At 42.1% G+C, this 12,513-nt stretch overlaps 1 protein-coding gene across 1 annotated transcript in view; it reads left to right on the forward strand.

Moving 5' to 3' along the window:
* Nucleotides 1–659: 659 nt before the first annotated feature.
* The window catches only part of bicc1a (BicC family RNA binding protein 1a), a gene marked incomplete at both ends in the record, with an annotated part of 56,908 nt that continues 45,054 nt past the window's right edge, over nucleotides 660–12,513 (forward strand). The window contains one exon of the mRNA XM_080549297.1: nucleotides 660–861. Coding sequence (XP_080405423.1) covers nucleotides 660–861 — 202 coding nt within the window. The remainder of the gene's footprint in view (nucleotides 862–12,513) is intronic.

The raw sequence follows: 12,513 nt of genomic DNA on the forward strand, positions 1-12,513 counted from the left end.
TTCACAATATTTTTGCAGAACAGTGTATTAACACTCACTGTGTTATATAAAGCCTTTTCTAAGCAATTAACCTTTTCCTGCACACCTCCCAAGATTAGTTCCCAATGGTTTCATAGTTTCTTGGTCCCCTCTGTCATTATACACTACAGTAGCCTATAATTAACATATCCTAATATGGTTTGACATTAATGAATAAAGGGCATTATCATTCGGCCTGTAGCCTACTGCAGTACACAGAGGTAACAGCAAGTCATAGGACAATAGCAATGGCAGTCAGGTTGGAAATGAATGAAAGGCCTACGTTCACACACATTTATATATATATATTTTTTTTAATAGTGTTCATAGAGTGAGAAATCAGGGGTACCAAACCATCATGCACAGGGAGTTAGTTAGGGAGGAGTCTCAGAGTTTTGCATGACGTGAAAGTTTTGCCGAGTTGCGCTTCCAGCTCCAGACTCACAGCAGAGACACTAGTGCAGAACGCACTACAGGCTCGAGGAAAAAGCTCGTGGCGCAACAATGACTCCTGACACAATTTCGATGTGAGAAAGTAAACGTACGCGTAATTAGCCTTTAAAGTGCACACTTTTATAACAGTTTGCCAAATCATATTCGAAACGCAGTGGCCCACTGGATAAGTTGCTGTGCGGTGCGCAATGGCTGCCCAGTGCGACTCGTTGAGCGGATACTTGCAGCAGCAGTCGGACCAGGGCTCGAACAGCGAGCGGAGTACCGACTCTCCGGTGCCCGGTAACGGTTCCGAGGATGACTCGGGATGCCTTGTTGTCTTACCGGACCCGGAGTGGACCGAGGAGAGATTTCGAGTGGACCGCAAGAAACTGGAAGTCATGTTATTAGGTAAAAAACAAAACAAAACAAAAAAGTTAAGATATTATGGCACTGTATGGGTTTGACAGCTTTTCCTTTGTTAGTTTTTAGAAGTCAAAGAAAAGGCCAATGCCACCCTTCTCTTGTCTGCTGAACTAGTTTTCCTTGCACACACGCTGTCCAATAATGTGTTCAATATGGCAATGGCTTTCTCCAAAATCGATACTTATGTTGCGAGCTCGTTCTACTTTGCAAACAACTACACGTTGTTGCACTTGTAAAATGATATATTATATATACCTCAAACAATAGATAGATAGGTACTTTATTGTTCCTCGATGGGAAATTATGGGGTTACAGCAGCTCATTAACAACAACAACAACAACAACAACAAATAGAATAATCGAATAAAATAGACATCTGAAACATTATCATTACATTATCATTACATACAGTAAGAACAGTGCAGTATGATTTAATATCCCATATTTAACATCTCCTAGAGCGCTCCTTAGTGCAGCGTGGTTGTAGTAGTCTGTTGCTGAAGAAGCATGCAAGGAGCCAAAGGAGCATGCAAGTCTGACTTTTATTTTAGAAACTGCCTGGTTTAGGACAAATCAGTATCTTGTACACGTAGCCCTTTTATGCACAGAACTCTTTGAATGAAGAGGTTAATGGTGAAAGTAGATTAACCATGACCCTTGCCTCGGGGTTAGGTTTCTAATGCCGAGGTCACGACCTGTCGGTTTGAATTTGACTCGGCCAGAAGGGGTCGCTACTGATCACATGCATGTCTGACAATGATTTTACCTTCCTGCCTGGTGCCGCTGATTGAAATAATGATTGGCGGCCCTTGGTAATAGGACTGTATTTCCTATTCATATAAGTTTGTATTCATGGACAGTGAGCGATCTATAGATGCCCATGTCCAGACTTCAAGGACATGCAAAGACACGTGGATTGGGTGCGATGCGATGGGCATGTCTGGGAAGGGCAAAGGGGCAGGTCCCTGCCAGACTTGGATACAAACAGGTTTTTGCCAGGCCCCATCCATTGACCCAAGATGTGTAAATATCATTTCCCCTCCAGTATGCCATCCAATTGGTTGCCACAGCCAAAATGTGACTCACTCTTTGGCCAAGCGTCTATCTTTGCTATAGTTTTTCAGCTCGTGATAAGACTGAATATCTACTCCGTAATGCTCTAGTCTAGGCTATCTGACAGAGAACAGTTAAATGGCTGACGTCATGTTTGCTGCGATGTCTCTCAGAGCCTGTTTGACTGCTGAGGTCATTATCAGTTATTCCAAAACACAGTATTTGTATATTTGTATTTTGTGTTCTGTCATTGAAGTGGTCTAGCAGATACTTTATCAATCCCGCTAGAAGACAGGGAGTCGCCTTCATCTGGAACAGCCAAACAAGACCATACGAGACACATTAAAAAGCAAGAGAGATCCTTAAAAACAATGAAAACAGACAGACGAAGTAGAGCTGGAAGTACAGCTAATACACTGATCCAAAACAAGTATCTCATATATGTCACTTTGACGTAAGAGTGTTTGATAAGTGCTTGTCTTGATGCTTCTTTCTAATCCAATGGAATGCCTGGTTCATAGGACACTGATTGTTGTTCTTTCCCTTTGATTACCTACTCTCCCATTACAGGACATTCTTGATTAGAAAGACTTGACAACGGTAATTTTGTAAGACAAGCCTCTGGAGTACAGTGCATGAGTACGCCCACATACTCATACACGTGTGGGTAGATTTGATTAATCAGGGCCCGTTTATTAAACTTGCTGTGCGATTACTTTCTGATTGATGTTTGGCGAAATAGGTTTCTTTTAGATTAGGGGGAGGATAGTGACTGCCAGTGAAGCATGTCGGTTAGATATTCAACAGGAGCTCTTTGGATTTTTTTTATTTTGGATTTTGGATTCGTTTGGAGACTCTCCAGATGTTCGGTACCCGTGTGCTCAGTCAGTCTCCAGTATGTTAAAGTCCTAGAATTCTGGACAGATGTTGTTACTGTTTACCATCATAAGCAATCCTATGGAATCAGAGGTATGAATGTTCTGTTTTGTGTTTCATTGAGGTTAAAACATGCATTTGCAGTCTTTTTGTATAATGGAACCACATGGGCACGCACTTACATTATGTACACATACAGTACTGTACATACATACATGTACATGTAAACACACACACATTAACACAGTTCCACTTCAGCTCCTCCTGGTTGTGGCCCGGTCGTTGCTGCATTCCTCAACGCGTCATCGCTGCCGTTTCCAGGAAAACAACTTAACCAGACGCCTAGTCTGCCGGACATGCTGTACTGTATGCCACATCACTGCATGCATGCATGCGGCTGTGCGTGCGTGCATATGAGGCCGGCACAAAGCAGTCACTCACTACAGTATTTGCAATCTGAGAATACCTTTACAGTTTGGTATGCCAGAGAATCTGTTTTCTCATGATAACTATTTATGATAATGGCAGCTATTGTCCAGGCTGATGTTCAGCAGCATTTTGTGCCGTGTCTCTGCCTTTTTCTCTCTCTGGTCAGACATTGGTTCATGCTAAGTGACCATAGTATCTCAACCGTGAAACAGCTGTAGTCCTTCCTCTATTTAGTTGGGGCTCCAGGATAGACTCTTCTCAAAGACATTCTTTTCTTAATCAGATCCTTGAATAATAAATAACCTTCAACAAGTAAGAGTTTTGAATTAGCCCAATTTGTTCAGTAAATCCTACTGTACTCTCCTCATGTACTGTTTGCGTTTCTTATGCATAATCAACCAATGTGCATATGAGTTCAAATCTGTGTGGATGTTCTGATTGGTCATAGTCTGTTAGCGTCAGCAGTGTAACATCTGGCCCTGTTTTCATTGGAGGAGAGTGGATTTGTTGACATGGGACTCCGTGTCCTGAAGTGGACACAGCTCCTGCGTTGGGCCCATAATGAAATCATTGTGTGGGAACTTCAGTATATTTGTACTCCATACTTTATTGTCTGTGACCGTATCTCTTGCCTCCCCTTTCTTGGAAACTTGTGTAACCTGCACTATACTAAAGAGCCAGGAGCTGCATGGCATGACAATGTTAGAAGACCCGTTAAAAACAATAGTACCACCCCTCTCTCTCTCTTTCTCTCTCTCTCTCTCTCTCTCTACTTCTTGAGCAGTGAATCACCTCTTTTGAAGAGAAAATCGATTTTTACCAGGTGTAGATTTGATTAAGTGTTTAGTTTGTGTAAGTAATGAGACACACCTTAGCCCCAACTTACATCGCAATGAGACCAAGTTATTACCATTTTTCTTTTCACAGCCATGAGGCCATTAAATGTTATTTTGAATAGTCGTGATGAAGTGTTGAAATGGAAGACAGATGCTCACTCTCCCATGTTATTCTCTCTGTCTCATGCCTATGGTGCACACATCTGCCATAATATACGTCAAAACTCCTGTGAAAACATGAATAGAAAACGTCTGTTTTCACTATCACCAGAGAAAGCCCATGCAACTGAATTGATACGTGTGCAAATGAATAGGCTATAAAGGATTTGATATCGGCCTATCGACTGTTCTCTGGAGGGTTCGTTTGCTGTGTTCTCTGTGTGTCTCCGGCTGTATCAGAGCTGCTGAAATTAAGGGAATGTCGAAGAGGACGAAGTTCAAAGAGTCTAGGGACTGTCGTGGACTAGACTAGAGTTACCTAGAAGCACTCTTGCCCCATTGAATGTTATGGCTTCCCAGTACATCAGCGTAAACAAAGGAAGTCTCTACAGACATAGTCACACTCACCGCAGCCCACTAGTACTGCATTGTTGGTGCAAGAGGAAAACTTTAAAGGGCCAATCTGACATTCAGACAACAACAAAGCGGTCACCCCGCCATTTGTTTTGGTAAACAGCTGAGGGACGGGGCTGGAGAAATGTATCCACTCTCAGATGGCCTGGACTGACTATTCATGAGATTACAATTCTATTTTTAACCATGCTATACAGCTTCTTTATAAACAATAGAGTACAACAAGCTTATACTGTATTTTGGGTTTAGATAGAGAAGACAGTTGAACTACGGTATGCTCATGAGGTTATGTTCTTCAAGAATCAATGACTAGGCTATATATATCATTCATTTAAAAGTCCCAAAATCTATGTACCAAATACAGATTTCCTCTTTCATATGTAGTGTAGAGTTCCTTACCAAAGAATCTGTGGGAAAACACTTCTTCCTAAACCATGTATGTGTGGTTTCCATGGCTCCCAGGAAGGCAAACAGATGTGCATTCTGTTGATTTGGAGTAGCTAGTACTTCTCCTTCTTTATTGGGGTTCGTTTTCCTTGCTAACAATATTTAGTGTGAGAATTTATGTGAAATCTCTACACAGACAGACACTCCTGGCGGCTGTAGTGTATACTAATTGCCGACATGTTTGCATAGTAACTACACCCCCTTATTAAATTAATAATTGTATTGATTAATCAAATTTGGTTTCCCTCCCCTAAACCTCAAGACTACAGTATTGTTGGATTGCGGTATGTTTGCCGCAGGGAGGAAAAGCTGTAAATTAGTACATTTACAGGTTTTGCAGGTACCTCATTATACATGCTTCCTAGTCATATCTCATAAACATTAGTGAATGTATGCAGAACAGTTGTTCACTCAGTCAATAAACAAAATCACAATGACTTAGTGCATTTGATACAAATGTAGAACTGACATGAGATCATATCTATGCAGCAAAAGAATTGTGTGTGTGTGTGTGTGTGTGTGTGTGTGTGTGTGTGTGTGTGTGTGTGTGTGTGTGTGTGTGCGCGCGCGCGCGTGTGCATGCCGTGCGTGTATGCGCCCACCATACGTGTGTGAGTGTGCCACGTGCACACTGTGCGTGCGTGTGAGGGCCTGATCCTCCTCTTCCTCATCTTCCTCCTGGGTGCTGAGTAAGAGCTTCAGACAGGAAGTGAGTGTCGTGTGGGGAATGTGCTTCAGGCACGTTCTCTACTGAAGGGGAACACAGGCCTGTTGTTCCAACTTTCACATTCACACACTGCTAGACTCGCAAAGGGCCATATTTATACTCTCACTGTTTTAGTACTGTTTGCTGTTTATCACTGTCATCAATATATGTGGTACTCAAACATATAAACGAGAGACTGCCGAAAAGAGAGATTTATACGTTTTCAAGTTTGTGGTCTACTCTACTATGTGGACTGTTTGACTTGACTGTTACTTTGTACTGTGGGAGAGTGGGCTATAGCTTACTCAGGGAAACGTCGAGCTATAAACCAAGTATAGCGACCTAACAGTAGAATATGTTTCACAGACCTTTTCAGTATTGAGGACGGAACCTATATATAGTACAGTAGAATTCGTCACACTGATTATTTTTCAATGGGACGTTGAAAACGTAGCCTAAATGTAGTGAAATTGATTGTGCCAAGCTTTTCTTTTTTTTTTTATATACTGTAAATCTCTGTTTCAACTGTGATGAAAGTGATATTATCATATTATTTAGCCTCATCTGGATCCGTGCCTCTTTATATTGTAGCCCCTCTCTCCTCCAGCTTTCGGGTGAAACATGCTGATACAATTAAAAAATTATATTCAGCTTTGCTTACGCGTCAAATTCCTCCATCCCCGAGCATGATGAAGCTTTCAGGAGCTCTAATATAATTGAGCTCCGGTCTGTGGAAAAACCTGCGTTTCATTACTCAAGAAAATAAAAACCTGGAATCGTATTTCAATGGTTCGATTCGACTGGAGCTCTCTGACCCGTTCCCCTTGCTCCTGGAACTGTAAATGGGGCTGAAATGAATACCTGTTTTTCTACTTCACTCAAAGCCCCTTTTTTTCTTTTTAGCTCTTTCAAAGTGCAGATTTACATTCGGTCTGGGTTGCGGTTGCTATTTTAAACAAGTTTTTTTTTTTTTTAAACAAGGTGCCCCCCCCCCCAACCCCACACCGTCTCCCTCCTCTAGAGCTTTGAGTGTTTATCTTCGGAGGACCTCGGTTTTTGGTTTGTTGTTCCCTTCTCTTCATTCAATGTTTCGTACAGTCTGCCTTTTCTCCAGTTGCTCTGATTGGAGAGAGTGATTTTGGTTTCTGGATCTGGTATATATAATTACATCTTTTCACCCGGAAAAGGGAAAAGAAAGGGAAGAAAAGAAACCTTTATCTTGTGGTCATTTAAAAAAAAAAAAAAAAAGACCTTAATTGAATTACTCCATTTCCCATGAGCACTACAGTAGGGTATAGCTTCATTGATTGGACATGACAGTGGTTGACTCCGTTGAGTAATCGAGGAATGAATTCCCACGCACTCGGATCAAGAAATACTGTGGTTATTTTTTAGCATTGATGTATAGTGTTTCAAATGAGTGTATTGCGATTGAATCTGAAATATATACACATACAGTATATACTCACTGAACACTTTATTAGGAACACCTGTACACCTGTCAACAGTACAAGCTGGTGGAGGTGGTGTAATGATGTGGGGAATGTTTTCTGGGCACACTTTGGGCCTGTTAATACCAATAAATCATCGCTTGAATGCCACAGCCTATTTCAGTTTTGTTGCTGACCATGTGCATCCTTTCATGGCCACAATGTACCCATCTTCTAATGGCTATGTCCAGCATGATGAATGAATGAATGAATGAATGAATGAATGAATGAATGAATGAATGAATGAATGAATGAATGAATGGTCTTTATTGTCATTGCTAGTACAGGTACCAAACAACGACATTTGGGAGGGGTGGCTCCCCTGGTGCTAGGAAAGAAAAAAACAAGAAAAAAAACAAGAAGGGAAAGGAGCTGGTTTACATAAATAAAGGCTATGTACACTATCCACTATACTATACTGTACAGATAAAACACTGTGCTGTACTCTATGCTATGCTATACCTATTCTAACATTTCCTATTTCTCTGCAACCTTATGTACCCTAGGTTTGTCATATTGCACATAGTGTTATTGCACATTCATGATGATGCATACCAGGTACCAGCGGTACACTCAGGTTGTATAATTAGTCTTTCAGAGGAGGGAGATGGAAAGATACAAAATAAAACTAGCCTATCAGTTAGCCATTGCCTCGACAGGCTCAGTGGTTTGAGATAGACCTGTCCCCTGTGGCTCATATGTTCTTGTGAGATAGTAATAAGAACAAGTTATTAGCAGTTTTTTTTATGTCTAATTGTTTATGTATGATGTCTTCAACTGTTTGATGTTTATGGACATAGCGTGTTGGGAGTTCAGCCTTGACCTTGGATGGGAGAGCGCAGTCCCTCAGGAACTCTCTGTCTGCTCGATCATGCAGCATTACACATCTGGACGTTTGTCTGTTTATTTATATGATATCACGGTTGCCTTGGCAACTGCACAGATTCTTTCTCCTGTGTGAGAGCCATTGAGGGCTAGTTCTTGTTATTCTAGCTATTACCTGTCTAAGAGAAATGCACGGTTGATTGGGAATTTAGCAGGCCGTACAGCAAGAGAGGAAAGAACCAATATGGAGGACCCTTTGAAAATGTTTACTCCGGCCCATACAGTGGCCGTGTGGTTACACTCACTCTCCAACAACTGCACTGACCGGAGGGTGTCGACAACTCATCTGGCCTTAGCTGCTATTTGCTAAGTCCTCTTCTGTGATGATTAGATACCATTGTGTTCTTAGTCAAAGAAGTGGAAGGCCACTCAGGACCTGTGGCTCTGTGACCGTGTGCCAACCTGTGTAATGGTCTGCCAGGGTAGCACACAAAGAGCAAGAGAGACTAGACTAAATTGCACTCTTGTCTGTATCTGTTTTCATTTTGTTCTCCTCCAACTCAAGCTCTGCCAGACACCTGTCTGTTGGAGGCTGATGTAGCGAAAGGAAATGTCATGGCGAGTTGGCAACATTGCATGTTTGATCGTAGTCATAAGACTTGATTGATTTCTACCAGCAAGCAGCGTATCTTTGAATAATAATGTGTTTGGCAGACATGGATCGTGCTTAAGTTAACTGCCTTTTGTGTACCGGCCAGACCTCCTACTTGAAGATTACAGTTGTCCTTGAATATATCTTTACGTGGGGAAGGATCTGGTCACTGTCATGTCATTTCTTTTGCAGGATGATGGATAGGAACAGCAAGAGTGAGGAGAGAGGAGTATTGAATGCAGCTGTGTCATCAACGTTGATAAAAAAAAGAAAAAAAAGAGACCATCGTGTGTGTGTGTGTGTGTGTGTGTGTGTGTGTGCATGCCTGTGTGTTACTACGAGTCCCCAAGGCCCACTCAGTTGAATCAGCTTCCATTCATTTTGTTAGTCTTGAGACACTGGTGGGTGAAGAGAAGAGAAACAACATCCTGCTGTCTCTTACACGCCAGTATATCTGGGTGCTACCGTACTGGGAGCTACTGTACTGGGAGCTACTATACTGGGAGCTACCGTACTGGGAGCTACTATACTGGGAGCTACTGTATAACTTCTCCTAACGTGTTCTGAGTCCCTATTTGAATTTCACAAAACTGGTTTAAGATTTGGCCAGCCAACCAACCAAGCAGGGTAAAGAATAACATTTGGGAAACTTGACATTTAGACAGACGTACAGAAGAACAAAACATACTCTAGGCACAGCATCTGACAGGTCCCCTTCAGTTCAAATATGCTGATGATAATCTCCTAGTCTCTGTGATGTCTGGTAGTCTCTGTGATGTATTGACTGTTAGTCAGGGGTGTAACGGTACACAGAAATCACTGTTCGGTACCTCGGTTTTTGAGTCACAGTTCGTTCGGTATGTTTTCGGTACAGCTGGGGGGAAAGAAACACAAAACACATATACTGTATATACAGTATATAGCCTATAATTTTTTTTTTTTTTTTTTTTAACCAGTGGTTTGCAGAACAAACCATGGGTTTTTCTTTCTTTAACAAAAAAACAGAAACCAGCTGCAACCTACTAATAAATTAATATTCTCTCAAATTAATAAAAAAATATAATAATAAAAATATCCATTAAGCATTTAGAAAATGAACTGTACTTGAACTGTGCTGTACTTGTGTTCACATAAGCAGCTTTCAGCTTCACACTAGGACTTGGACTAGTTTCAACATTTAAACACAGGTTTAAAACCTGCGTTCTCGTCAACGGAGTATGGTCGCATATCCACTGCTATAAAAACACCTATGGCGTCTGTCATTGCTTTGGCCCGGTGTTGTGTCGTTTTCCGACTCCCCTTCATATTCGTTTAAACTATTACGTATTTAAGTGGTCTCGTAGTTCATTATGGTTGATGTTATAGCGTACATTATGGGTCGCCTAGTAGACTAGTATTATGTGGTGACGACGGTAATTTGTAATAATTCCAGAGGTGTCTGTGTTCTTTGTCCCGTGCGCAAATTACCTACCCTATTTTGCTGATTCTAGAGGTCCTGGGATAATAGTAGTCCAGCGTGAATTGGCATGTCGGTAATTTGGGGTGAGTTTGTTTACACCGCCCCTTTTTTTGCTGTGTGTTCGAGAACTAACCAATGCCTGTTGCACTTGTTGTTCATGAAGCGGATGTTACCCAGAGCCATGATATCATATCCGGGGGGGAATGTCCGTAAATTCCAGTAAAACACAGACTTCACTTATCCCGCGCAAATGCGCCACACGAAACACAGACGTCGGGGGGGGATTTCTAAATTACAGAGGTCACCAAATAATACTAGTCCCATGCGAATAGGGCTTAAGACGAACACATTGCAATCCGAACCTCAGAATGGCACTAGCAATTCAACATAAAGTTCTGTACACACAAAAAAGGTCTGCACATGCAGTGGTTAAAACAACACTGCATTCCTTCGGCACACACACATACCGAACCGAAAACCGACCCATACCGAACATTTTCTGTACAAATATGTGTACTGTGAAGGCCAATGCACGCGGCGTGCGATGCGACGTCGCACGACAACGTTCTACGACAACAATCGCATCCCAATGCACACAGGGTGTCGATGCGACGTTGCACGACAACATTCGATTCAGGCTGATTACTATAGGCTCTACCAATACTAACCCAATATTGCTTGCCTTGCTTCCACAATTTCTACAATATACAACTGGGCATATTGTGCTTACATGCTTGATTATTAATATGTAATATAGGTGTCTTGTAATCCTATGAGATGGGCCGTGTGTAGCTATGTGGCATGACACGCCTTCCCACGTTTTATACATTAATGGTGACCACAATGGTTAACTTACCAGAGAATCCTCAAAGTTCTGTCTCCCCATGGTCTTTACTGTTGTAGACCCTGCCAAGAAATGCATCCATGTGTGTCTTAATAAAGTACACTGTTAGTTAACGTGTATACAATGGTGCACTATGTTTAGCTTCAGTTCGTTGACCCGTCCATCTCTCCCTTTGTGTTCAGTGTTATTGCTGTCCTGTCAGATATTCCAGCGGCTGTATTTCTCCTTCCCTTATTGGCCCGTGTCATGAGGCCATAATTCTCCAGCTCTAACGCTATTTACATTCCTCTAACTTCTCGACCCTTCAAAAACAAGGGAATTGCTCTGAGAAATCTCTCTCTCTTTAGTCTTAGACACACATAATGGATACCAGACTGACTCATCATCTCTCCAGGCCAGTGTTGCGTCCTTCAGAGTGCTCCCTGGAGAGTTGTCAGTATGTTGTAGATGCTGTGATTTGAGGTATCGTATTGTTGAGGTATCGCTGGGAGTGTTGGGCCTAATGGGATTGATTCGCTATATTGTTTTCGATTTGTCATTAGGCAATTACTACCCGTAAATTATGTCACGTTTTTTTTCTTTCTCACACAGGCAGTATTGATTACGACATCTTGATGCTGTACTCTGGGGTCTATGTGTTGAAATGCAGCAGTGATTCCTACACGAACGCTGGAAACACAAGCCCAGGGTTGTCCTGGTTTAACCTGACCCTCGTTTAACCAAGCTAGGCACAGTCAGTCACGCAATTGTTACTTTTCATACAGCCATTCTGATACTCTTATTCTGCCGCAAACCAGCGCCAACATCAATGTGGAACACATGGGATTTGCTGTTGACATGAACTGCCATGGCATACGACCATAACAGACAGTGTCATATGCATGTCATAACAGACGCCTTAGCATGTCATAACACATTATTCCTAGGCCAATATATACAGTTAGCTGATTTGGTCAACAATGTTGTTGCCTTTACTATAGTGTGTTTTACTAAGTAAGGCTCTTGTGATTTTGTGCGTGGGTGTGTGTGTTTTTGTTCGTGTGACCCATGACTTGAGCATAGTGCAGACCTTGTACAGTATGAGGGAGAAGAGGGGGGGTGGGGTTCTCCACCCTGTAACATACCCCAGAGCTCGCAGGGTGCCCCGGCCCTCCCCTCGTTCTCCCACGACCAGCCTGCATGCTACGGATCGGCCAACAGGATGTTGGTTTGCTGCTGCTCACATGTCCTCGACACATATGCAGGCTTTATTATGGAATTGGCATGTTGGAAATATGCTTGTTTGGTTTGTATTTCTCCTGCCGGGACTGAGTTGATGAGCTCAGATCAAATGAATGTGTATTTACCATGTGCACAGGATACAACAGTGTACAGTACTGTTGAAATGCTTTTGACAAGCTACCTCTCAAGAGTGCAGTTAAGTACAAGGATAGGAATCAAATATTAA

Source organism: Nansenia antarctica (genome assembly GCF_963989245.1).
Source record: "Nansenia antarctica genome assembly, chromosome: 1".
In the NCBI taxonomy this organism is placed as follows: domain Eukaryota; kingdom Metazoa; phylum Chordata; class Actinopteri; order Argentiniformes; family Microstomatidae; genus Nansenia; species Nansenia antarctica.